The 27631-nt window shown below is 37.8% G+C and overlaps 2 protein-coding genes across 5 annotated transcripts; both read left to right on the forward strand.

The window, feature by feature from the left end:
* Nucleotides 1-384: 384 nt before the first annotated feature.
* LOC121648934 (zinc finger protein 462-like) lies at nucleotides 385-18836 on the forward strand. 2 transcript variants are annotated; one of them, XM_041999431.1, is made up of 11 exons: nucleotides 385-561; nucleotides 881-911; nucleotides 1009-6008; nucleotides 6095-6348; nucleotides 6679-6797; nucleotides 7256-7390; nucleotides 7488-7731; nucleotides 13805-13947; nucleotides 14040-14263; nucleotides 14737-15847; nucleotides 17883-18836. In XM_041999431.1, exons 1-11 carry the CDS (start codon nucleotides 391-393, stop codon nucleotides 18011-18013), a joined length of 7563 nt encoding a protein of 2520 aa, XP_041855365.1. In that variant the 5' UTR covers nucleotides 385-390; the 3' UTR covers nucleotides 18014-18836. The 2 variants fall into 2 exon arrangements, with proteins under 2 accessions (XP_041855365.1, XP_041855366.1); XM_041999432.1 differs by having other exon boundaries at nucleotides 476-561; nucleotides 850-911.
* Nucleotides 18837-19126: 290 nt separating this feature from the next.
* mfsd10 (major facilitator superfamily domain containing 10) lies at nucleotides 19127-27053 on the forward strand. Of its 3 annotated transcripts, none has more exons than XM_041998378.1 (13): nucleotides 19127-19209; nucleotides 21387-21563; nucleotides 21909-22005; nucleotides 22095-22198; nucleotides 22351-22509; nucleotides 22756-22947; nucleotides 24631-24733; nucleotides 24844-24955; nucleotides 25044-25152; nucleotides 25267-25357; nucleotides 26080-26127; nucleotides 26222-26311; nucleotides 26482-27053. In XM_041998378.1, exons 2-13 carry the CDS (start codon nucleotides 21411-21413, stop codon nucleotides 26583-26585), a joined length of 1362 nt encoding a protein of 453 aa, XP_041854312.1. In that variant the 5' UTR covers nucleotides 19127-19209; nucleotides 21387-21410; the 3' UTR covers nucleotides 26586-27053. The 3 variants fall into 3 exon arrangements, with proteins under 3 accessions (XP_041854312.1, XP_041854311.1, XP_041854313.1); XM_041998377.1 differs by having other exon boundaries at nucleotides 19133-19261; XM_041998379.1 differs by lacking the exon at nucleotides 19127-19209 and adding an exon at nucleotides 19270-19379.
* The last annotated feature ends 578 nt before the right edge of the window (nucleotides 27054-27631 follow it).

Here is a 27631-nt window from a genome sequence, read left to right on the forward strand (position 1 = left end):
TGCAATACTTATGCTCAGATATACTTTTTTTATATATCCTAAAAGTATAAAGAAAATATTGTCACGATAGAAACATAAGCATTGTGATGGGTGATGTGTTGTATTTTATTTTATCTGTAGTTAGGACAATGTTTCTCAATTTCAGTAATCATGTAAAGATGTTTCTAACTCCAGCTTACCGTAATCAGATTAACTGAACTGGTCGTCAAGTTCTTTGCAAGCCTGTTAATGAGCAATTCATGCCAGTTAAGGTGTGTTAAAATATAGAAACATCTAAAACATGAACGGCAGGGGTCCCAGAAGATCATGAACCGAGCATGGAAGACTTGTATAAAAGCAATAGACATTTAGATAAAATAAAACTGTGGGGGCAGTATAGTAACATTGGAAATGAAAACTTGTTGTTTATCCCCGAAGAAGAAAGCCGCGCAGCGGGGGGAGGAAGGGGGAAGTTGTTGCACTCGCGGGAAGAATGGCGGAAATGTGCAGTCTGTCCATGTAATAAACAGCAGCGAGTCAAAACATTTCCTCATACGCTTTGTCCTGTGTTTGTGTTCATGCGTGAGTATCTAATTTTTCTGCGCCAGAGTGTCCACCCTTATTTTCTGTCAAATTATTAATCTTTTAAGCTGTTTTTACCCGTGTTTTCACTGAAGAGAGACTTTTCTCCAGTTGAACGTGCTGGGCTAAAAAATAGAACCTGAAGTTGTTCCATGTGCTAAAACTTTGCTTTTTTTTTTTTATACACAAAGAGATTATTTTCTATTTTTAGACTCTCCCATTAGTTGGTGCATAAAATAGGAGCTAGTAGAAACTGTGTCGTAATGTCGTGTACCTTCAATCCCTCAGGTGTTTTCCACTTGTGTTTCTATATGTGCAGCAGTCGAATGAGAGATGCAAGATGCAAAACGGTATGCATTGTACTAAAGTATTTTTCTTTGTTTTTATGTAAATATAATTTTCTGTGCCCAGCCAAATATTTAGCTTTATGTCTTCATACCTCCTCAGATTCAATGCAGTTTTCTGCCTCTGGACACATCAGTGAAGTCAGCTGTGAGACGGTCACTCAACAATCTCAGGACAAGTCTTTCCAGTGCAGCAAGTGTATACTGATCTTCAAGTCCAAGGTCTACCTTTTTGAGCATCTTAACAAGGTGCATGGCTTAGATATAGCGGCTGCTCTTCAAAGTGCTGGTTTGAAATCTGCTGAGACGTACAAAACCAGTTCTGACAAGAACAGCAGCAGAAGTTCAGGAAAACACATGAAATGCCAGCATTGTGGCTTTAAAGCTTGTAATGTGGAAGTTTTAAATGAACATAAGAAACAGTGCAAAAAAAATGAAGGTCTAAATCTTAGCGGAACGTCAGTTTTTTCTGAACAACCGGAAATCAAAATAACTTTTACTTCAGCAAACCAGCACAATGAAGCTGAAGAAGAAGAGGGGATGCCTTCGATTGTCTCTGTCGTGTCTCTCTCTGAAGCTGAATGCACACTTAGTTCACCAAAAGATCTGAAAACATACAAGAGGCCGTCACAAACCATCACCAAGGACTTTCCAGTAGACTCTGGATCAAATGAGAAACCCAATGCAAAGTTTACAGATGAGACTGAAGGGACTCTAATTTTACAGGACTCTCCCTCAAGCTCCAGTCCCAACAAGAATGGTGTATTTAAAGTCACTGCTACTCCCAAGATTGATATCAGAAGTGGATCTTATACTTATTTGCAATACGAACACCTCATGGTTGCTGACCTAGAACCTAAGCCCAAAGAACAACTTGAAGAAATTGCTAATAACTTTGCAAAGAGGACCAAGAGTGAAAGTTCAGAAGGTCCTTCTGCTAAAAAACCTAAATCAGAAGATGAAAAGACAAAGGTTCTAGAAAGCATAAGCCCATCTAAACAACCTTCAAACAGCACAGATTTTTCATTTGAAGTTAGTGACGAAGAAGAGGAAAACAACGTTAATAGAGCCCCACGAAAACAAAAAACATATTTCTGTAAGCACTGTGATTACAGCAATGTGAGCTTTAGTCATGTGTCTTTTCATTATCAGAACGACCACCCTTTCATCAGATGTAAAGCTGTCTACATTCACCACCCAAATGATAAGAGTGCAACATTTCGCTGCCTTGTGTGTCCAGTTGAGTTTCAAAGCGCAATTGACCTCAAGTGGCACTACGTGGAAAACCATCCAGAGGCCCCAGATATATTTAAAATGAAATCTAGTGAGCTTGATTTGGTTTTTAAATGTTTCGAATGTCCATTCACCCCCACCGACTCAAAAGCTTTGAGACAGCATTACAAGACGCAGCATCCAACTTTTGACGCAGGCAATTCTTTATTGTTCTGTAAATATTCAACAACTCCATACCAAGTGGAAACACCTCAGCTGAAAACATGTGAAAAAACACCCAGTCCAGAAAGATCAAGAGAAATGTCACCAGATAAAGCTAATTCACCACTGAAGGAAGCCAAAAATACACCTTCGCCTCAACAGCCCACCTCCTGTGGATCAGACGTGGCCTTACATAAATGCAGCAAATGTGAATTTGCCCATAAATCAGTTGTAGTTATGCATGTTCACTACCAAAAAAACCACCCAGATGAAGCCATGACAATACCTAAAATCAAACAGTTGACTCTTGTCACATCACGTTCAGCATCACAGCCAGCCCCTGTAATGGAAACTCCGGAGAAAGCAAAAGACAAACCTGAGCTGTCGCAGCAAAAGAAGGTTTCATTGCCAGTGTCTGAGCACAAACAAGAGGCTTCCAAGAATCATTCAGCATCTCCAGGAACTAAAAAAGTGGAATGTGTGAAGGATGAAAGCAAAACAGAGGCACGTTCTATAAAATCCAAAAGGAAAGTAACTGCTGGAATGGGCCGCTTGTCATGTAGTTCACCAGAAGACCTGATGTACTGCCAGTTTTGCGATTACACAAGTACCAGCATTAAAAGTGTTATTGGTCATCATTGTGCAAAACATTCATTGATTACATCAATAAGTATTGAAGAAATCATATTTTACAGTGCTAGGGTACGCAAAAAGAAGAGTGAAGCTCATCTTAAAACTGGGAAACAAGTGAAAGAACGGAGTGAAACAGAAGCTGAATGTGAAGAGAAGGATGTTGCAGGCGTCTCTGTGACAGGACATGATGCTTATTTACATGCTGAAAAACTCTTTTACTGTCAGGAGTGCAACTTTGGAAATCAATCTGTGTTAGGCGTACTTAATCATCAGAACAAAATGCATAAACATATAAAAGCAAACAGTGTTGCTGTTCTTAAGCACACAGCTTTGATCCGTGATGGAATTGAAAAATCAAAATGTCTTGCAAATGGCTCCTCATCCTCTGCTCGTTTACCTCTGCCTCTCATTAACGAAGGTGATGAAAATAAGTTTTTCTGCCCTTTATGCAACTATCGACATGGCAGTATTAACGAATTAATGCGGCATTGCACTGTTAGACACAATGTTCTTGATGCTAAGGCTAACATCCAGGAGTACACCTCTAAAGTTCTCAAACAGGTCGGGACCTCACCGCTGAAAACAGTTGTGAACCAAGAAGTGAAACTAGTGGAGATGAAGGAGAAAAACAAGAAAAAAAGAAAGAAACTTGTCAACACCTCTTCAGGTTCAGCTCCAGCACCGTTCAGTGACTCAGAATCCCCGAAGATCCTGCAGTGCTATAAATGCCAATACAGTGCTAAAAATATGTTTCTTTTAAAGAATCATTTATGGAAATCCCACCAGTCAAATCGCACAGTCACGGATCTTTTAAGAACATACTTTCGACAAGGGGTGATACAGACGGGCTACCACTGTCCGTGGTGTGACTTCAGTCATCAAGCAGCAGCAGCAGTCTTAAAACACATCAAGGAGCAACATCCAGAACGCAAGTCAAGTTTAGAGTATGTAAGCAGTCGGTTTTATGTTGGTCCAGATTCATTGGTTCCTAAAAGGAAGAAGCATAAAATAAAGCAAACTCATCATGGTGATGACAGTTTGGCAACCCAGAGATCAGGACAAAATGAAGCAGAGATGCATCTGTGCAGTGCATGTTCTTATAAAAGTGACTCAAAGTCGGGTCTTGAACGCCATTACCAAGCTGCTCATCCTGGGTTGTCGAAAGAAGATGGCTTGGGTCCCCTGAATGACAAGAGGGCAAGTGCACAAAGCCAGATGGATGACCTGAATGAAATGCCTGGCTTATTTGAATCCTTCCAAGTGCCTCTCGAAGATGCCGAGGAAGTAATTTCATCTTCCACAATCTTCAAGTGCTCTTCCTGCCCTGCAACTTTTAATACCGAGCATGGTCTTAACACTCACTGTGGGATGAGACACCTCAAGGTTGTAAATGCAAAAGAAGCACAGAAACAACAATCGCAAAACCAAACACGTTTGCACGTCTTCAAGTGTCCTTATTGCGCCTACGTCAATACCGCCTATCAGGGAGTTCTCACTCACTGCCAGATGAAGCATCCCGACCTGAACTCCAGGGCGGACAGCCTTCATGTGGATATTACAACTCTACAAAACCAGGATGAATTCATGCAAAAAAAAGATACTGGTGGCACTTGGAAGTTTAGTGGGTTCTTGTGTAAAACCTGCCCACAAATCTGTGCAACGTTGGATAAACTGGAAAAGCACAATGAGCAGCACCTCAATAAGATGAAACCAAGCACTGAAACAAGCAATCTAAAAAAAACGTCTCCGGAAACATCAGCTGTTAATACGACAAAAAGAAGCAAGATCCTCAAGACTCAGCAGTCTGCATCTAAGGCTTCGCTTTTATCTAAGAAAGCCTCAGTGAAATGTTCCCACTGTTCTTATAGTTGCAACACAAAAATGGCTCTCAAGCAACACTTGTACATTCAGCACAAGGAGGCAGTCTCAAATAATTTTGTATACAAGTGTGAGCTGTGTCCCAAATTCTACTTCACTAAAATACGAATTGGAAGACATTATTCTAAGGCACATGGAAAGAAGGCCTTCTTGAAATACTTTGCTTCTGTATACAAAAAGAAGGCTTATAAGAGATCTTCATCTCAGGACCACCCATTAAAGCTGGAAAATAATCCAACAGAAGTCACAAAAGTAGTTTACAGATGTCCAAGCTGTCCGTATGTGAATACTAGTCACCATGGAACGCTCACTCACTGCCAAATGAAACATCCCGCCATTATAGTAAGAGCAGAGGCACTTGAAATAGGGGAAATACTTGTAGCCAACATGATTGGATGTTCATTGGGAAGAAGTTCCAATGAAAGGGGTTATGTGTGTAAAAAATGTACACAAATTTATCCATCATTGACAAGACTGAAAATCCACTACGAGAGGGATCACAGGAAGAAAACAGCTTCTAAGCTTCCAGCTCAGACTGAAACACAAAGGCAACCTGTGAACAGCATGCAGCGCTCGGTATTGGAGGCTGGCTCTTTCGAAAAAAAGGCATCAGAAGTCGGCGTCACAGAAACGGTCCCCAGTTCATGCAGTCCTGAGACGGGTCAGTCAAGCTCGGTGTCGGTACAGGACAAAAAGATAATATATAGATGCCAAAACTGCACTTACACGGCGTTGCATCGAAAACGCCTGCGTTGTCACTACAGAAATATTCACAAACTGGATGCACGTAGTACGTACAGGCTGATGGAGAAGTATAACATGCGGAAATGCAACTACCTGCCCCGGTGTGCCGTATCTGACAAAAGAGCAGAGGTCAAATGTAAGATCTGTCCAAACTTGATGTTTGACTCATCTCAGCTGCTCATTGACCATTACAGTGCTCATCATCCCTTGGTTTGCAAATCAGACTTCATAGTGATATCACTTGGATTGAAGTGGAAAACTACAGGGGTTTACAAATGTGCGCACTGCAAGACGGTATTAAATGGAACTAAAATTCTTTGGCATCACTTGGAACGCCACAAATTAAGCCTGGCAGAGAGTAAAGAGAGAGAGGCATCTGCTGACAGCGCTGCATCTGAACCTAAATCCACCCAAGTAAGTGTTGATGTACACTTTTGGTATTTTTCCATATGATGGGGTTTCATTTCAGTCTGATCTCTGTTAATCTGTTTAAATTCCAGCTCATCAGACAGGATGAAGTGCTCGCGCAGCAGAATGTAACATCAGTAGAGAGCCTCGCTTTGCCACCAAGTTCTCAGTTATCCTCTTCAAAAGCCACTGATGTTGAGCCACAGGTAGAAGATAAAGAAGAAAGATATGCTTGCAAACAGTGCAGGATGACATTCATGTCTCTGAAAGGTCTGCGTTCACATGAGCGCAGCCATGCAGCCATGGCAGCCATCAAGAAGGGCAATCTGGCCACTTCACAATTGAGGTAAGAGGCCCTTAATTTAACCTCACATCAGTCAGGGCTGTTGGGATATGAAGATTTAATAAAATAGGTTCATATTTTGTGTTTGTACCTCTCCAGTACAAATTTATTTGTCTAGTTAAAGAGAAAACAAGAAATATTTATGAAGGCTACAATAAGACAAAATCTTTTATTTTAGTGTGTGCTTATTAAGCTGTACAGTGCCAATAAAAACTATCTTTAACACATACTTTGTTCAGGAGTACCTATTTGTCGTTTTTTTCAGAAACCACTTATTGATCAGCTGCTTTTTATTGTGTCTTTCTAAATATATTTCCTCTGTTATCTCACTAGCATCTACAAGTATGTCCTCCATAAATCTGGGATTCAGAAGCCTTTCCGATGTGGCTGCTGTGCTTATCGGACAAATCTTTTGGGCCTTTGGAGGAGTCACTTTATGAAAACCCATAAAGGTCAGAATCCCATTTATGATTTACCTGCACCTCCCAAGACTTTACTTCTCTTAGAGCCAGTGAATGTAGTGAGATTTCTTCCATAGAGTGTTTTTATCATTTATGATTATTAGAATGACTGTTAGATTATGGGAGAGGATTTCAGTTATTTTATTCAAGTTACTAATTCATGATTTAAAGACAATAATTATATGATGTTTCATCATGTTGTATCATTTAGATGATTTTCTGTGTAATGGATTAGATTAGGGTTATGTTTAACTAGCCAGTGTCTAGTTAAAGTGTTGCTCTTTGATAACCAACAAATAGTCAGACTGGGATGGTTTTATGTTGTAAATACGAGCTAATGGGAATTTACCATATTGTGTAGCTAGAGCAGTGATTATCCCACAGATGAAACAGAACTGGCTTTGAGAGATTTCATGCTAACCACGTTTATTCTGCTGCTGGATCTACAGATATCGTTCAGAATGGTGATGTTGAGGCAGACAATGAAGATGAGATCACTCAGTGGCCCAGTAGTGAGCTTTGTGATACCTCAGAGAAAATAATTACTTTACCTGAACCTGATGAAGAACTTGAAGAGACTGAACGTAAGTCAACCCACTCATGTTACACAAAGCACTTTTTTTTTTTTTGTTGTAGTGGCCATACAGTACTAACAGGTTGTGCCTCCTTGCATGCTGACAGAATCACTGTACCTGGAGCCCCCTGATGTGCAGCGGCAGTTGAACCAGTACAGCTTGATGGCGCATACTTGCGCCAAATCTAATGAGACCGTGCAAGAAACGGCTTTACCTGAAAGCAACCTGCTTCACTGTGAGTTCTGCAGTTTTAAAAGCGAACACCTGTCAAGTGTCCGAAGGCATTACCTCAGCCGCCACGGAAAGAAGATCCTCAGGTGTAAAGACTGCAGCTTTTTCACTGGTTTACAGTAAGTTGCAGCCACGAAGAGCATTCTCACAAATAAGATAGAATAACTATTAAACAAAAAGGGGAATTTTAATGTTCAAGCAGCATGCGATCATATAACGAAGTACCTTCAGAAGCAAGAAAGTGCCAAGGCCCCTCTGAGATCTGGTTATTAATTTCACAATTTGCTTTCAGAAACTGTAGTTAAATAAGTGCCCTATTAATGTGTTTGAATATAAAAAGTGCTTTTCAATATTACTAATCATTTTTGTTTTGATAATTTAGCACAAAAAGCAATTCCCTTATTTTAATTCCCTAGTTCCCAGCTCTAGCACATACAGCATGCCCAAGCTGATCCCATAAGTGTTGTTTATATATATAAACATATATGTGTGTGTGTGGACGGGTAAAGAGTGAATTCTTAGATGTAAATTTCTTCTTCAGGTTTTGGTTGCCAGTTGAGCAGTGCATTGATGTGTAAATCATTTGATGATATGTAGGAATATGGCAAAGTTCATAGTTATATCTTTAAGTTGTCATTGAAAACTGCAACAACATTTTTCACATTTTTTTTTTTTTTTATCACTTAATTTTTATTGAGATTTTCAAAATATAGTACATTTGAACAAACAAAAAACACAAAACAAAAAAAAAAAAAAAAAAACAAAACAAAAACACATCCGCCTGGGTAAGCTTACACTTTACATCATGTGCTCATATAGATTGACCATTTTTTCCATTTTTTGTCCAATAGTGTTTCTTGTAGTTTCAACCTGTGCGTCAGTTTTTCCATTAAGTATATGTCCTCTATTATTGCGATCCATTGGTCCTTTGATGGCGTGTCCACCGTGCCCCAGTTCCTTGTTATTGCTTTCTTAGCTGCTAATAACAACACCTTAACCAAATATCTATCACTTTCATGAATGCCATCTGAAAAATTACATAAATAAAGTAACCCCGGTCTTAATGGGATTTTATATCCAAGCATAGTATACAAGACGTCACAGATCATCTTCCAAAATATGTGAATTTTTGGACAATTCCAAAAAATATGTGAATGGTCCACATCAATATCTCCACAACCTCTCCAACATTTCTGTTGTACCTTTAGCTGTTTGCTTTTCAATTTTGGTGTAATAAAAAATCTAATTAGATTCTTCCAGGCAAACTCCCTCCACGTCCGAGAACTGGTTGTTGTATGGTGAAGCTTCCACATACTTTGCCATTCTTCATCCTCAATATTTATGTTTAGTTCTTTTTCCCATTTATTTTTTACAGCTTTTGTTGTATTGTTATTCATGCTTGTCAAGGCTTTATACAATGCTGTAATTATTCTAAGATTACTATCTCCATAAGCTTTAGTTATAATTTGGATAACACCATTCTCTTCCACGGAGGGGTTCATCTGTATTTCTGTTCTATAGTAGTTTCTCATTTGAAGATATCGAAAAAAGTCATGTTTCCCTAGTTCATATTTTTGTACTAAATGTTGAAAACTCTCCAGCTGCCCATTTTTTTCCAACACACACCAAGCTGTAATACCTTTAGATGTCCAAGAAGTATAACTGTGATCATGCATAGTAGGTTTAAAATTGCTATCATATGCTATCCATTTCAATTTTAATGCATTTTTCCAGATTTTATGTATCTTGATTATTTTAAACCATGTTGTTAGTGTGTGTTTGGTTATGGGGTCTAAATGAACTTTATTCTTTTCAAACATTTCCCTATCACCAATTACACTTTGAATAGGCTGTTTTAATATTCTTGTTTCAATAGCTTTCCACTTCCCACAATAGTCTGATTTACACCAATAATATACATATTTTAACTGTGAGGCGTAATAATATTCTTTTAATTTTGGTAATGACATCCCCCCCTTTTCTTTGGGCAGCTGGAGTGTTTCATATCTTACTCTGGGTCTCTTCCCCCCCCAAATAAACCTTGAAATGATCCTGTCCCATGTTATAAATTGGGTTGGAGTGACCTCTACTGGTAGTGCTTGGAATAAGAACAAGAACCTTGGTAAGATGTTCATTTTTACAATCTCAATCCTTGAACTGAAGTCTAATGGAAGAGTATTCCATCTTTCTATATCTTTTTGTATCTCCTCTTGTACTTTAGTATAGTTTTTATTATTTAGATCCGAAAAATCATGTGTCACTTCTATCCCTAAATATTTCAAAGATTTCATTTTCCAGTTAAATTTGTATATTTTTTCAATTTCTTTAGAAGGATTATAGTTGAATTTAAGTATTTGAGTTTTAGATATGTTTATCTTGTATCCTGATAGGTAACCATACGTTTCAAGCAGCTCCATCAGTTTAGGAAGTGATGTATTCGGATGTTCAAGGAAGGCCACAACATCATCAGCAAAAAGCCCAATTTTATGCTCCACTCCGTTTATTGACACTCCTTTAATTTCTTGGTTTTGTCGTAATGCCTGAGCCAGGGGCTCGATGAAAATTGCAAAAAGGCTTGGTGAGAGGCAGCACCCCTGCCTCGTCGATCTCTGTAAGTTAAATTTTCCAGTCAAACTACCATTTATCTTGATTCTGGCTGTGGGTTCATTATATATTGTTTTAATAATCTCTACTGATTTGCTATTAAAACCCATTCTCTCCAGTATTAGATATAAAAATTTCCAATTAACGCAGTCAAACGCTTTTTCAGCATCTATGCTCAATATTAAGGTACTTTTATTTTCTCGTTGTGCCCTCTCTGTTATGTGAAGGGTTCTCCGAATATTATCATGTGTTTGCCTTGCTTGTATAAACCCTGTTTGATCTTCGTCAATTATTTCTGATAAGAATAAATTTAGTCTTTTAGAGATGATGGAGGTAAAAATTTTATAATCTAAATTTAATACTGAGATCGGCCTGTAATTTGCACAACTCTCCTTGTCTTTGCCTGGTTTTGGAATAACTGAAATTATTGCTTCTGACCAGGAAGGTGGCATTTTATTTTTCTTAAGAGTCCAATTTAGTGATTTGTGAAGGGCTGGTACAAGTTCTTCCTTAAAGATTTTATACCATTCTGCTGGAAAGCCGTCGCTTCCAGGTGATTTATTATTTTTTAGCGACTTTATCACTTTTAATATCTCATCCTCTGTAATGTCTGCTGTTAATGTGTCATTTTGGTATAATCCAATCGTTGGTAGATCTAGTTGTTGTAAGAAACTTCTCATCTCCTCTTCACTTGCTGAAGGGGGTTGTGTATATAGTTTGCTATAAAAGTCCTGAAATACTTTTTCAATATTTTCCGGGTTATGGGTTAATTTGTTAGTGTCAGGTTCTTTAATTCGATCTATTGTATTTAACGCTTGCTGTTTTTTAATTCTTTTTGCAAGAAGTTTTGTGGATCTAGGACCCAATTCGTAGTAACTCTGTTTATAAAACACATGTTTTTTTTCCATATCATCCACTAAAATATCATTAATTTTTTTCTTAGTTTCTTGAATCTGCTTATGTATTTCCTTTTTTTTTGTTTTCAAAAATTGTTGCTCAAGTTCCTTTAACCTTCCAGAGCAATCTTCATACTTTTGCATTTTTTGTTTTTTAAGCCATGCTGACTTCGCTATTAGCCCCCCCCGAACAACCGTCTTTAGCGCATCCCACACTATCGTTGGATCTACCTCTCCATTGCTGTTCTGTTCAATGTATTGTTTAATATCCTTTTTAGTATCTTCTACCACTGAATCGTTATTCAAGATTCCCACATTTAACCTCCATAATGTCTGTCTTTTTCGGCTATTAATATTGATTTGCATATATAAAGCATTATGATCTGATATGTCTGCACATCCTATTCTACATTCCTGCACTCTATACCCATCATATTTGTTCACAAAAAAATAATCTATCCTTGAATGTACATCGTGGCTCGCAGAGTAATGTGTATAGACTCTTTTAGATGGGTTAAGAGTTCTCCATATATCAATCATTCCTATTTCCTCTAGTGATAGCTTTAAGAATTTAGCTAAGTGTATTTTATTTTTCCATGTACTTGTTGTATCGAGTTTATGATTCAGAATTACATTAAAATCCCCCCCACAGATCAATATTCCTTCAGCCTCGCTGGCTATAGCATTGAACATAGATTTAAAGAATTTCTTGTCACTTTCAGGAGGAGCATAAACATTTACAATTGTAATTATCTGATTCTCAAGCTTACCCTTTACTATTACATATCGCCCTTCCTTTTCCTTAATCTCTTTGTCTAAAATAAAATTTGTTGAGTTGGAAACAAGTATTGCTACTCCCCTTTTACGTCCCTGTGTATGTGAAGAATAATATGTGTTCCTAAATCCTAGTTTTTTTAGTTTTTCGTGTTCCTGATTATTTAGATGAGTTTCTTGTAGTAAAGCAAATTGTATTTTTTCTTTTTTCAGTTTTGTTATAATCTTCCCTCTCTTTTTAGGTGTACTCAGTCCATTCACATTCAATGAGATAACTTTTACAGTTCTATACATAATAGTTTGTAGTCACAGATACATGCGTTCCCAGGCAAATGTAGGTAAAAACAAAACATTTAACTGAACAACAAGAACACATAACTAAGAACTTCCACATGGGGGTTAACTCTATACCACCCCCCTTCCCCTGTTGGTGGGTGGACAGGTAGTCCTCACTGGGAGCGAGGGCCTGCCCCTAGACACTATACTTCTTACAAATGTATTAAAATAGGTCTAGAAATGTCCAACACCTTTACATTCAAGTCTCTCAGTCGGCATTTATGTTTTAAGAAACGAAATATCCCCACAGTTTAATCAACCTCGCTATCACAAATTATATGGTAAAAAAGAAAACTAAAGCACTTATCCTTTAAGTCATTTACTCACTTGTCCTCGACGTAAACTTGCTTATTCGAAGATTTATACCTCTAATTATCAGTCATGTTATTGGTCTGGTTATCGGGTATCCTCTCGTACTCCCGCAGTTTCTCCCGTGCACGCTGCGCTGTCTCCCTGTTCAAGCCTCCCTTCACACGTTGCCATCCCGCCGCTCCTTGGTTGTTACCGTTGTCGTCTCCTGGCATGCTCACGGTGAATCCCCTTGCTCTCATCTCGTGTGCTGCGTCCGTGGCACTGTCGTAGCTCTTCACGCCGTCGCTCCAGTGGATCCGTATTCTGGTAAAAGGAGTTTGGAATCTCACGCCTCGCTCTTTAAGCACCTTCTTAATGCCCAAATATGTGCGTCGTTTCTTAACTATTTCCGTGGGATAGTCGTGGTCAAACTGGACTGGGCTGTCAGCTATACGTATCTTTTTCTGCCAGGCTTTCCTCAAAAGCATTTCTTTCGTTTCAAACTTTAAAAAGTTGACAACTATCATTCGCGGAGGCGGACCTGGTTTGGGCTTATGCGGTGGTGTTCTATGTGCGCGCTGTATTTGTAGCTCTTCTTCTTCGGGAATATCCAGTTCTTTTTTAAAAATTTTGTCCAGATAGTCTGCTACCGAGTCCCCTTCACTGTCCTCTGGTAACCCGAAGATACGGATGTTATTTCTTCGTGATCTTGCTTCTAGATCCGTTAGCTTGTCCTGCATATTGCGAGTCTGTGTTAACATTCTCTGTATAGCTTCATTGGCATCCTCGTTCATGTCTTCCAGCTCGGAAATGCGGGCTTGGGCCTCGGTTAGCCTTGCTCTTTGTTCTTTCAGGTCTTTGTCGTTTTCTGTAAATTTTTTATCCATGTCAAGTCTAAGTGTATTTATTTCTTGTTTTATATCCGTTTTTAACTCGTTTTTGAATGCGAGTAGCTCTGACCGGAGGGTGGTTGAAAGTTCGCATATCTCTTTGCTAATTTTGGCTAGCCCTTCGGTCCATCCGTCCGAGTGCTCCCGCTCAGTGGTCTCAGTCATGTTCTCCTCATGTTCACTAACGTCTTCAGTAGACTCCAGCACTTCTTTTTTGCTTTTTTTACATCCCTTTCGAGTTCCACCTCCACTCATCACGAGATTGTCTGTTTTTAATCGAGTTAGAGATTTTGTGGGGTATTTTAGTTGACCGATATAAGAGAGCTCTCAACTACACAACCGCCTCGCCCGCCATCTTCCCGGAAGTCCACATTTTTCACATTTTTACTTGTCTTCAATAGGAAAACCCTGGACGTCCACATGGAGACAGGCCACTCCACCTGCCAGTCTGAACCTACGCACCAGAAGGATCTCCGCTGCCCCTTCTGCCTCTACCAGACCAAGAACAAAAATAACATGATTGATCACATCGTCTTGCATCGCGGTGCGTCAGCTGCTCGACAGGATTCAGTGTCCCACCTGCTAATAACCCTTATCTGTCATCTTATAATTACTTTGTGCTTCTTCTCCTTTCAGAGGAACGTGTCGTGCCGATAGAGGTGCGTCGGCCAAAACTGTCACGGTACCTACAAGGCCTCGTCTTCCGCTGTCACCAGTGCACCTTTTCAAGTGGTAATGCTGAAAGCTTACGTTTGCACATGATGAGGCATGATGACATCAAGCCTTACAAGTGTCGGCTTTGTTACTTCGACTGCACTTGGCTGAGCGACCTGGAAGCACACCTGAGTGATAAGCATCAGGTGAGGGGTTCTTTTGGCCTCTAAAGACTTCTATGCATGACTGGAATCTATTCAATTCTGTGGAAACATTCATTTATCTTCTTGGAATGTCAAGAGGAGTTTTGGACAGCTTATTTTTTAGTGGCACAGAAGCATCAATGGCTCCAAGCTTCAGACTCTTTAACTGTGATTTCAGTAGTCATGGTGACAGCGAAACTTGGAACCACTTATGTTGCATTAATTCAGTTTTTATATCAATAATGATGCCAATATGTGTTTTTAATACCAAAAATCTGATGCAACATTCTGCTTATGGTATTACAATCCCCATTATTTCCTTGGTGATGGGGAATTACATCCAGGGAAATAAATACAGAGCCATTATTCATCATTAAAACATTCTGAGGTCCCGATATGCTTTCTGGACTGTGTTTAAGTAGAAATTATTCCTGAGATCTTAAAGCTTGAGTCCAATTTCCTTTTCTTTTGTGCAGGTTTTGAGGAATCATGAGCTCGTGGGTCAGGTGTCCCTGGATCAACTCAAAGCAAGGACAGATATTTCAGAAAAACATGACAAACACAATAATGACAGTGAAGATGCAGAAAGTGAGGAATATTTTACAGATTGCGATGACATTCCACAAAACTTGGTAGAGAATGACACCAATAAGAAAATGTCTACCCAAGCACATAAGAAGGCTGAACAGGATAAAAATGAAGAAAACCCAACCAAAAAATCCATTTTAGATATTCAGTATAACCATGCAAATCCAAACACTACTCTTCAAAATATGCATGAGAAGGACCCTCAAACACAAGCAGCTTTACTTCAAACTACAAAAGAGCAAAATGTTGCAGAAGGTAATAATCCAGAAACCCAATTTGAGGATTGCAGTGGTCCAGAGAAGGAGGAGCAGAGGAATAAGAACCAAGCCGAACATAAAGAGAGTGCAGCAGATGAAAATGCTCAGGATCACAAGCTGCATCTTAAAATCCCTTATCATAGAATCCTGGACATTGAGGCAAAAGTCGAAGACGACATCCTGGACCATATCTTACAGTTGGATAGGGATGGCAGCATGTACAAAATCCATAAGACGGCAGATCAGATGAGGACAGGCAAAGAGGAGCAGAACACCGAGCCTCAGGCCATTAATCTGTCACTACGTAAGAAAGACAACATCCCTGCAGACCAAAATCCCAAAAATGAAATAGACACAAGCTCCACCTCAGCTTTATCGAAGGTAAATAATGCACAGAGAAATAACCCCAAGGCTCAGGGAGGTTTCACAGTTGAAAGGCATTTGCTGACTTTGTCGCCCAGTTATGTACGGGCTAAGTTAAGCCATCAGGACAGTTTAGGTGCTTCATTTGCAATTTGCAAACGGGAACAAAAGCTAAATCTGAAAAACTGCAAGGAAGCTCCTGAGCCTTGTGGACAGATACCAGTGCTTGAGAATGAATATCTCGAGAGACTGAACCATCTTGAAAATTGGGTGCTGGAAGAAGAGGAGACTGATCATCTGGAGCAGAAGCAGGATGGAGCAGATGACATGAACACAGAGACCTCTTGCAAGGACCAGGATACTCCACATGTCAACAAAGGTAAAAAATCAGTTATGTGATGAAAAGAGAAAATTTGAATAAAGGATAAGCATCAGAATGGTGCCAGAGTAGCCGTATTGCTGTGTTCAAGGAATACAATCACACTTGAGCTGACCAGGATCCAGTTGGAAGCGGGAAACCCAGTAGAAGTTCCTGGTTTTTTTTTGCTTATCAGGCCAGTTGTTGGCAATAAAAGCTGATAACCACTTTTTCATGTCTTGTGTTAATATGCAACTATGGCGTAACCACGTTCTTCCTGATACATGATGTCCATCGTGTATCGATACTGTGTGTGTGACTAATTTAATGAATAACAAACTGGCAGAAAACATCAACACATCGGCAGCCATGATGGATTTTAAGGCCAGGGCTAGTGAGAGTCCTCCAACTTTTAGAATCAGAAATCCAACTTTGGTGGTTTTCCACTTGATTTTTCTTCTACTGGGATCTCTAAATGGTCTGTACTAATATAGTGCTTTTACCCAAAGCGCTTTACAGTATACATCACACTTTCACACACTGATGGCGAAAGCTGCCATGCAAAGCGCTAACTACTACCTATCAGGTGCAATTTGGGGTTCGGTGTCTTGCCCATGAGCTGAGGATCGAACCGGCAACCCTCTGGCTACAAGATGGCCAGTCTACCCACTGAGCCACGCCGCCCTGAGTCTGAGTTCAAATGAAACTTATGTAAACAAGTGCAACAATTGATAAGACTCAAAAACTGGAAGTTAATTGCATTTTATGTTATTTATTTGGAGAAAAAAATCAAAAAGGGTAAAATCTTTTTGTCTGAGGAAGTCAGTGATGTTCAGTTTATAATGTCAGAGTAAAACAGGAGGAGGAGCTGGAACTAGTGATTATTCTGTACTTTTATGCTTCCTTCCTGGTGATAGCGTAGACACGGAAGCTTTATGATTTTGGCTTGTCAACACTGGCATATAATGGCCTGTAAGGGAAATAATTAATGAAGATGTGGTAAGGAAGTAATAAATTTATGAGGAATGTTTACTGAAGTTATAGACACTTGTTTCACGTTGTCATAAGATTAATGCTTCACTTCAAGGTTGATCACCTTGATGTTAACATATTAAGCAGAAATATTCATACTTGTCCTTTGTTTTGTAGTTACTAAAATGCAAAGGCTATCGCTTTATCCAAAGCGCTATATTTTCCTCCTAACAAACCCAATTATAGCAGTGGCCCCAAAATACAGATGAATTAGATGTTGTTTCCACTGCAGTCAGTGGTGTGTTGAGCAAACGTTTCGGGAATGCCCTCTAATTTGTTGCAAACATTCAATTCCATTTAAAGATTAACTGATCAGTTAAAGGTCAATATAATAAAGACATTTAAGGTTTTACTGAAGACTTTATAAATGCAAATTACAACGAAAGTTAACATGTATAACATAACAATATAGTGTACACAAATAAAGGAGAGAGATAATCTGAAGAGGCTTTACTGGATTAAAGAATACAGTAGCCTTTAACCATATTTGTATAAAAGAATGTTTATTATATCAAAAGATATCAGATTGGATTAATAATTTAATCTGAAACTGATAAATTTCAATCCATCAAATTTTCTACTGTAATGTTATCCCATTTTCTCTTTACATTTATTAAAATCCCGACTACCTCCCAGTGATGCCCTTTGTATAAAATCTGATTTGAAGTGTTGTAGTTTCAGGGATTGGACACCTGTTGGTTGTATTATCCTTGTTTCTGGAAAAACCTGCCTTTTATAAACTAGATGGAAAACCTGAAGACATGATTTTGATCATTTAATAAGATTATTTAATCTTGTAAACATCTTGAATATAGTTGCTTGTAGCTTTATTGATCATTTCTCAGTTTCTATTTGATATATTGTGCAAAATTATAAAACTCATATTAACCCTTAACAAATTTTGGGGACATTTTCACACGTTTTACATTTATAATCAAGATCTTATAATAAATGTCGCTTAAAGCTGTAGTAAAGTTTTGGGAACATCGTGTGACAACTAAGGCTATTTTATCTTGTATTACAGATGTGCAAATGTCCACAGATGAAGCTGCTGAAGACCTGAATGAAGAAAACCGGTTTACTTGTGAATTTTGTGGCCGAAACCTCACAAACATCCATGAACTGAATCGCCACGTCATGCGTCATGGAAAGTGATATTTTCTGTTATGTGGATGGTTGAGGCAGCTTCCATTGTTTTGTATGGAAAGGTGTATTTTTTTTTTTTGAGCTACTTTCTTTCTCACTTACCTCCTTTTTGCTGAATAACAAGTTTCAAATAAATGTTTTTTAATATTTAGTAGATTTTAAACCTTTTGTAATGAGAAGCTTTTATGGAACACTTGTTATGTACCAGACTACATATGATTACATCAAGAAATTAAACTTGACAGCAAGATGATGATTGTATTTGACAGTTTGTAATAAAATCATATGTAGTTTAGTCTTATCAAAAACTTTTATATGCTTTTTGTTTTGTTTTTTTTCTATATTCACGCAGTTAATAAACTTTCAAAAAGCGGTTTTATGAGGTTATTGATTAAAAAAAAAAAAGTTTAGTTTTTATTCTGCTGCGTTGTTGCATTAAAAATCTGTTGAAGGTCAGTACCAGATTGAAAAAAATGTTTGTCCTTCCATCAATTCAGTTGGGCTTTTGACCTTACCTTCATATTTACATTTGAAGGGTTTACTAATGGAGGTTAATTAAATTCTGTTTATTTGTTTTCTATTTGGTGTTTGTGTTTGCATTTCACATTGTTTGCATTTTACATTTTGGTAACATTTCATTTATTTTTTTTCGCCTTATGGCAGCATCCACAGTTATGGTAAAGCATTCAGATGTCTGTAATAAAGTACAAAATCATTTAAATATATTTTTGCAAGTGTCCCTGTTAGTTGCATTTGCTTAAGCAACACTGCCTGTGTATATGGTTCATTTTTATTCTGAAATAATATAAAATAATTAAAACTGCCGTAAAAAGAGATTTTGTAGTCAAAGTTTACTCTTTTTTTCCCCATACCTATAGAAATTGAGCACGCTGAATAACTCACCACTAAATACTTTTCTCAAAAGTATTGTAAGTCAATTTTAAGCTTTTATCACGTGTTTTGATGAAGGGAATTTTCAAACATGATGTCGGACAAAGTTAAAACACGACCTTTTAAAGAATTCTAGATTAACGCGTATCGTCACACTTCTCGAGGCTGAAGTACAAAATTACGAGCTGGAGAAGAGTCCCTGAAGGCAGCTGTTTGTAATGTGGTCGATTACGACACGTTCTTGTCATCCAAATGCAAGGACTCCGCTTCCTGGTGCAGACTCATAATAATAATGAATATCTGAGGAGGAGAAGGTAAAAGTGATCGAGTCCTTTGTGTTTGACCTGCTGTTCTGGTATCATTGCTGTAAGTAAAGTCGCTGTTAGTGATTCTGTTTGGGCGAAAATCCCTCAAAGTGGGGATGCTCATTCATATTGGTCAGGTAACCGATCTGATCGATACTTTGTGGAAGACTTTATTTTAGGTAATGTGATTTCATTTGGAATAGATGTTTTATTATCAAAATGTTTACTTATGGGATGGTCGTTGTGCTGGAATGAGGAGTTCATGCAGAAGGCGGACTGTCTTTGAACAAACTGGTTTCTTCTTCCTTGAGCAACTTTATATTTTTTGTCCATTTCCTGATAATTCAAAAGAAGACGATTAGGTGAATGGAAAGGTTGTCATATATAAACTTTTATTTGTGTTAATTTGTTAATCGAAACTCACCACAGGAACAACTTTCAACCGACTTCTTTGTGTACTTACACTGATTGGTAGCATTCATGCGTTAATAAATTTATTTTCTATCTGTCTAAAAATGAACAAATATACGTTTTCAAATTATACAAATCCTATGGAAATGTAATGGTAAGAAAAAAGTAGTGATATATATAGTAAGTAATATGTAATATATATGCTAAATAATTATGAGGGAAAAAAAACATGACAAAAATGTTTTTTATCTGTCTTTTTAACGTCTTTACAATTTCTCAGATATTATTTTTAAACTCTGCAATAGGTAATCTGTTGTAATAATCTGTAAATAAAAGTTACTGAGTTTTTTTTTTTTTAACTTTTTACTAATCTGGATTTTTATTTTATTACTACTTTATCAGAAGTAGAAATAAAATATTTACACTGTGACCCTGTAAGCTTAAGGTTAGGTTAATCATTTTTGTTTGGGTTTGTTTGGGAGTAGATTGTTTGCTACAATTTCCAAGAAACCAGCTTGTAATTGATAATAACTGTAAAATGGAGAAAGTTTATTTCCAGTTACTGAAATTCCCAGAAATAACATTAGTAATATGATATTAAGGTATGGTTTTCCAGGCAATGCTGTTTGTTTTCAAACATGCATTGTAGGATTCAATAGCCTTTATTTGTTACATGCAAAGTTTTAAGTATACAAAGCAAATCAAATCAAATCAAACTTTATTTATAAAGCACTTTTCATACAAAAACAGCAGAAAGTGCTTTACATAATAAAAACATTTTGAATATATATAAAACCGTCACACACTCAGGTATAAACATCAAAGTTCAATAACACACACCTTATAATACTCTCTTTTTCAGACATCATCCCACTCACACCCACACAGCTAGTTTCTGTCTCTTTAACTGAAACATCAATATAAAAACACAACTGAAGATAAACATCTGGCTTTATGCTGAGGTGAGGAAACAATATCTTGGGGATCCGTCCACACCAGGAGCTGCCTCACGAAGAACCACAGAGGATGTCACCACAGGAAACCACCCAGATCAAGACAGGCTGGGGCCCAGACCACAGCCAGGGCTGCAGTGCAGGGCCCCCCAACTTTTCCGACCAGGGTGATCTCCACAGCAACGACCTGCAGACAGAGTAGGCATAGCCCCCAACCTGGAGGATCCCCATGAGGAAAACACTGAAGTTAAAAAAATATACTAAATAAAACAAAGTACATAAATGAATAAAATAAAGTTTAGCTGTAAGCTACTCTGAGGTTCTCTGGTAGGCTGCTCCACAGACGAGGACAGTAATAGTGGAACGAGGTCTCACCATTAGTATTAATTCTAACTTTAGGAATGATTAAAAGGCCGGTACTAGAGTACCTCAGGGTCCACAAGGGTTCTTAATTGTTGTGAGGGTTCAGAAGCAGGTCAGATAAATAAGAAGGCCCATGACCATTCAGATTAAAAAACAAAAAAACTAAAAGAACCATAAGATCAATTACTATAGCAGCAACATTGAGACTGTCCTGTTTTGTGCAAGATAAACGTATAATAGAAAATAGATAATAAAAAACAAGATAAAAGATAAAAGGAATCCAATAAAACCATTCAAATATCTCTACAGTATGATACCATATATGCAGCTAGATACATTAAATACAGGCAGATACTGTAGCATAACAGAATGGATTAAGAGTGGTGATGTAAAAGGTTAGTGAATTACTTCTGGTGTGTTTGTGGACTGAAGAGTGTGTGTTTGTATTTGTGTTAACAGAAGAGACATTATTCATTTGGAGGAATGTCCGCTGTGAACAAATCAGCAGAGGATGGAGGCTCCTTCTCATCAAAGGTCATCGGCTTTGTGTTTATCATCCTGTTGCTGGACCTGCTGGGATTTACTCTGATTTTGCCTTTGCTGCCATCCATTTTAGAACATTATGCACAAACTGGGGTTAGTAGATTTGTTTCAGAATTTTATTAAACTGCTCCACTGTTAAGTATTTGTCATCAGACTAGTTCTGAGAGCTCGGTGTGAAACAACAAATTATGTAGAAAAAATCTGCAGTTAAAAAGCCGTTTTCAGTGGGATTCCCTGAACACGGTGCTCAGACGGCAGTGTCCTTGGACAAAGGGGGTTCTGTGTGAAGAATCTCTTCCATAAAAACCAAAACCAGTTCATGAGTGATTAAATTAGTTGGTGGGGGCTCAGCATGCTGACTCATGCTGACCTACCCTCTGCTGGTGTTTCTGCAGCCTCTGTGTGATGTTTTTGTGTTTCTTGTTTTTTTGGGGACAGGATGTTGTTTATCAGTCTCTGCAGAGCATTGTGGACTGGTTTAGGGAGGCGGTTGGAATTCCTCTAGAAAAAAAATACAACATCGTCCTTTTTGGAGGTTTGTAGGATCGGTCTTGCAACAAATGCAGCAGATATGGAATCCTCATGAAATTTGCTATTTTAATTCTTCCTTAATTTGCCTTTCAGGTCTTATTGGGTCACTGTTTTCTTTGCTGCAGTTCCTGTCGTCGCCTGTAACAGGGGCTCTGTCTGACCGATATGGCAGACGACCCCTGCTCATTCTTACCACAGTGAGTACAGCCGTACAACATAAACCTTACTATTGCTGAATGTTGTATTGATAAGAAATTTCCTTGTTTTTGCACAAAGAAGTTTACTTATCATGAGTCATATGCCACCAGCACAGATTCATTCAGATCTAATTGGGTGCCTTGTGTTTCAGTTAGGGTTGATGTCTTCCTATGGGGTCTGGGCTGTTTCCCGAAGCTTCAGCATGTTCCTTTTGTTTCGGGTAATTGGGGGCATTTGTAAGGGCAACGTCAGCCTGTGCACTGCCATCATAGCTGACCTGCCTTGTCCAAAAGCACGGAACAGAGGAATGGTAAGCAGAGGTTTCTGTTTTTTTCTTTTTTTTTTTTAATTTAGATACCTAAAACATCCCAAATGTAATATACTAAATCAATAATATTTTCTAATATCTGTTATATAATTATCGAGATTGTTTATTTTCAATTTTTAAAAGTTGTCCAATTTATACCTTTGTTGTTGTAAGTCAGACATTTATCTAAATGTGTCAAAAAGTGGTGAAAAAAAACTAATAAAATCAGTCTGACCTTTTTGTAACCAGGCAATGATTGGCGTTGCATTCTCTTTGGGGTTCACTGTTGGTCCTCTGATGGGTGCCTACTTTGCCATCAGCTCCAGAACAACAGGAAATGTCCTCTATGAAACTCCAGCTCTGCTTGCCTTGGCCTTCAGCGTGGCCGATCTGCTATTCATTTGGTTGATGCTGCCAGAGACATTAGCAAAGGATGTAAAGGTTAGTTTATTGAATCACTTCCTCTGTGCCAAATACAAACACAGAGGCACATATGTGAGAAATACACAGTTTACCTAATCAGAGGCAGTTTTTGTACAAGTGTATGTGATTTAATCAGTGGCAGAGTAGAAATTAAGATCTCTAACTTTAAGTACACGTGCAAATGAAATTGATAGTTCAGTGTTTTTAGATAGTCTGCACTATACATCCCCTATGTGTCACTATTTTCCCCAACAATGACAAAATGTTATTTTGTAGATAATCTTCATGGTATTTCAGAGTTTCCTGGAAAGAAATGTAAAAACATTGATGACTTATCCTGCATTCAAGGGCATAAATGCTTTCTGTAAATTCTGTAAATTTCAGCAGGTGTTTTATGAATGGTGACTGATCAGGCCACTGAAAATGACCAACCAAAGAAAAGTTTCCATATTTAAATGTTTTTAAATATAGGAAATGTAATAAAATACTGACCTTTTTATTTATTTTTAATACACAATTAAAAGTAATCACATTGCAAAATGGCCCAAATCAAAGTTACCTCATCACAGTATTATTATTGTTATAGCCAGTAGTCTTATTAGCTTAACATTAAGACCGAAAACAAGGACAAACAATAAACTAAATTACCTGCTAGGAAGTTGTTAGATTGTGCTGAGAAAGCACACAAGCTAACCCCCATGAAAGACAATGAAGCCAGGATAACTCTTTTCTTCATGTTTCCTGCATTTAGCTAGCTAAGCTAACAGGCTAAAGACCACAGTGGACAAAAACACCAAGTTCACGAGGGAAGAGTGTTGAAGGCTCACTAAAACGTTATCAGAAACATACACTGTAGGCTTACAATATGTTCAAACTGAGTCAAAAGGTAAAAAAGGAGCACATATTAACTGTTATAAAATATGTCCCTAAATAGCAAACATGTTTGGGCCAAATATGGCCCACATCTGCAGCTTTGTTTGGCCCTTATTTGGTTTTGACTTACTGCACTGACTCAAGTGTGGCTGCCAAAAATCAGCCACATGACCACTTGCTATAATTTATGTCCTGGCATACTCTTCATGTTTAGATAATTTTCGGCCCACACAACACTTGTTGTAATCTACGTCCAAGTCAAAATCTGACATCTGGACCACATGTGGTTCATACAACACTTGCCAGTGCCATAACTGAGCCAAAAGTAGCCCCAATTATAACCAATGCAATCTGGGTTGTAGCGAATAGAATGCTCTTAAGTTTTTGAAATCATAAAATCATCGAAAAGACCCATGTTTGGGTCCAGTTTGTCTGTATGTTCCACTGTACTGAGTAGTTGATGGACTGATGCCCAAAATATTGCACACATTTAAATATGTATTTTTATTTAGACATCTCCATATAAAGATTTAGAGGAGCAAATAAGCTAATCAGTTTTGTGCACAAAACCTTTCAAACACATCATAATTTATTCAAACAAGTATGGAAGGACAGGATTTTCTTTTAAAGGAATGTTTGATTCTTGTGGCAGATTAGTCATTCAGGCTGAAATCTGTTAACTCGGCTTAAAAAAAGGAGAAACTACATAAACTCAAGGGGAACACAAACAAGCGACTGCAAAGTTTTTTTTCTTTTATTTATTTATTTATTTTTATTATTATTTTATTTTTTATCATCATTGTTCAGTAACATTTTGTTTAATTCCAGGCTTCATCTTCAGAGTGTGGGGACTCATGGGACCTCCTCAACCCACTTTCGTTGTTCCATTTTGCAGCTGTTACTCGGACAAAAGATCCACCTTCAAAAGAAAGTAAGTACTAAATTCCTATGTAAGGCAGATGATCTCACCTTATTTAACCCATCTATAAAATGTGAGTGAATTTTATTATATTGATTGGAGGTGGGACTGTGTTTTTACAGGAATGCAGAAGCTCCAAGTGTTAGGTCTGGTTTATTTCTGTTACCTCTTCCTGTTCTCCGGTCTGGAGTTTACTTTGAGTTTTCTGACTCATCAGCGCTTCCAGTTTACAAGGTATGAGCTCAAAGCTAAAAATGCTAACTTTATCAGTCATAATAAGAAAACTTGGATGAAAATGTTTGATTTTTTTCTTTCTCAACAGTATGCAGCAAGGAAAGATGTTCTTCTTCATCGGTGTTATCATGGCTTTAATCCAGGGGGGTTATGCTCGAAGAATCAAGCCTGGACAACATATCAAGGCTGTTCGTATGGTAAATTTGTTTGCATGATAAGAACTTATGCTGCTATATGTTTCCAATTCTAGTAGGATGAAACAAACTTCCATAGAAATGTCTATTTCACTGACAAATGTTTCTTATTTTTAGGCAATCGCAACATTAATCCCAGCATTTATCCTCATTGGGTTATCATGGAACATAACAATGCTTTATATCGGCTTGGCATTATACTCCTATGGTGAGTCATGGTTTTCTTTCAATGAATTTGAGTGATAAAAAAACAAAATCAACATTTATTGTCTTCTTGAATATATGTGACATTTACAGCACGTAAAATGCATCAGGAATTCAAACTGATAAAAACCCCTTTAAGAAAGACAGTTTTCAAATCAAACCAACTCAATTATCCAGTGTGTTATTTGTTCATTTAGTACCAGCAATGACTTTTATAGTGCTTTGCAAAGGTGTAAGGTTTTATATATTGCAGGAATCATGGAAACCATTTCTGATGAGGTAGACCAATCAACTAAAAGTCTAGCTGCAGCTCTAAGGTCCTGTGTCAGGTTGTTGCTGGATGTTTTTTTCCAAAATCTGAAGGATATCACTTTCAAGAGTAGTTCATCTGATACCTTTCAGGCCTGCCACTTCTTTTGTCCAGTTTCTCCTAATGTGTCAAGTTTTCAGCTAAGGAACTTTTTTGGGAATCATCTTGTTGGGGCAAATATTTTATGCCAGTCAAACTGTTTTATATTTGACATTTTTCAGTTGCAACTAAAGAAATGGGAACAGATTACGTGTCTTTGCCTTATGCGTCTTTCAAAGTGCCTGAAAATATTGTTTAAATTGTTTTTTTTTTAAATAGTGATTAATATGACACCATATGATGTGAATTATACTTAAAGCCTGAAACATATATACATCTAAATGATCTATTCATTTATTCCCTGTTCTGTTTTGTAGCAGCAGCACTGGTAGTGCCCTGCCTGTCAACCGTTGTGTCAGACCATGGTAAGCGTCAGTTTAATTCTTACTGATAACACTGTTTTTATTCTGCTATATCATGCATAATGTGGCTGATCATCAACTGTGAATATTCCTTCAGGTTCAGCCAATCAGAAGGGCACCGTGATGGGGATTCTGCGTAGTTTGGGTGCCCTGGCCAGAGCACTCGGACCAGTTATATCATCATCTGGTGAGGAGACTGTGATAATAAGAGAAAAGTTGTAAACTGTGACCATTTTTATCCTCTAGACATCATGGCTGCTGCATTTAGTTGAATTCTTAAGGTTCTCTAAACAAATTATTAGGTTAGTTGAATTGTTTATAAATTCTTATATAATTATGGTTGTCTTTGCTTCACAGTTTACTGGATTGCAGGAGCTCAGACCTGCTTTCTCATCACATCAGCCTCTTTTGTGATACCCCTCGCTCTCTTGGGCAAAACCAGGCAGTTAAAAGGGGAGTGAGTCACATGTGGACTTTAAACTTGAAAAGATTTCTTCTTCTTTTTTATGACTCATTTTGTATTTCTTAAAAGTTAATGTCTTGTTTACATCTGTGAGAAGAAGCTCTGGGTTATCACATTTTCATTAACCAAAAAAAAAACTAAATGTTTTTTTTTTTATGTGCTGATGGCCAAAGATTATCACCTGACACAAAGTAATGTATGAACTGGTACAGGATATTTGTTGTGTGTACAAGAGCAATGAAAGGTTATGATGTTTGTTTGCACATGTAGACCTAAATATATATTACACAATGAATAGGTGAGGATAGAATATAGTACCAGTTATACTTGTGAAACTTACACCTCATTTCATAGCAGAGTATTTTAACACCCACTCTGATTTAGTATTTTGCAAAGCAACATTTTATTTGTGCTCACTCTAAAGATGTATTTTTCTATTTTCTACTAATTAAAATGTGAACAATCATATCGTCTGTCTATTGAAAAAAATATTCTTACCTACAATGATAAATAAAATTGTATGAAGACGATTTCTTCAAGTCAGCTTCTACACTGAGTACTCAGCTTTAGTACATTGTTTTTGTATTTTTTTTATACTCATAGATATTCTGTATCCAATACACATATTTCTGTTTCTGATTTTTTTTTTTAGATAACCTTGCACAGTTAATAAAATAAAGAAATTACTGTTTGGTCTATTATTTTCCTCCTTTCTTAATATCAGTTAGTATGATATTATGCTTAGCAGGTTTGTGCAAGGACCATGCCTCTGCAGAATGAGTAACTGAGCTATATATGTGTATATCTGTGATGCTATACCCAGAACTTAGGAGTGGAAAGGATGGAATGACCTGCCGAGAGTCCAGACCTTTGCCCAAATAAACACTTGTGGGATCTGCTTCAGCATGCTGATGTGCTAGAGTGATCCAACCACAGTGACCTTCAACAGCTCTTGGTTGAGGAATGGGATGTACTCCCACAGCAAAATGTGACCTTGGTGGTATCTAGCATGAGGTGCTGAGCTGGTGTTGCTGCTGAGCTCCC

Source organism: Melanotaenia boesemani, chromosome 11, assembly GCF_017639745.1.
Source record: "Melanotaenia boesemani isolate fMelBoe1 chromosome 11, fMelBoe1.pri, whole genome shotgun sequence".
NCBI lineage: Eukaryota > Metazoa > Chordata > Actinopteri > Atheriniformes > Melanotaeniidae > Melanotaenia > Melanotaenia boesemani.

Coding starts and splice junctions, on each gene's coding strand:
- LOC121648934 (XM_041999431.1), top strand. CDS start 391: ATGAAAACTTGTTGTTTATCCCCGAAGAAGAAAGCCGCGCAGCGGGGG. Junction 7,391..7,487: donor AGAACTTGAAGAGACTGAAC/GTAAGTCAACCC, acceptor GCATGCTGACAG/AATCACTGTACCTGGAGCCC. Junction 7,732..13,804: donor AGCTTTTTCACTGGTTTACA/GTAAGTTGCAGC, acceptor TGTCTTCAATAG/GAAAACCCTGGACGTCCACA.
- mfsd10 (XM_041998378.1), top strand. CDS start 21,411: ATGTCCGCTGTGAACAAATCAGCAGAGGATGGAGGCTCCTTCTCATCA. Junction 26,128..26,221: donor AACCGTTGTGTCAGACCATG/GTAAGCGTCAGT, acceptor ATATTCCTTCAG/GTTCAGCCAATCAGAAGGGC. Junction 26,312..26,481: donor ACCAGTTATATCATCATCTG/GTGAGGAGACTG, acceptor TTTGCTTCACAG/TTTACTGGATTGCAGGAGCT.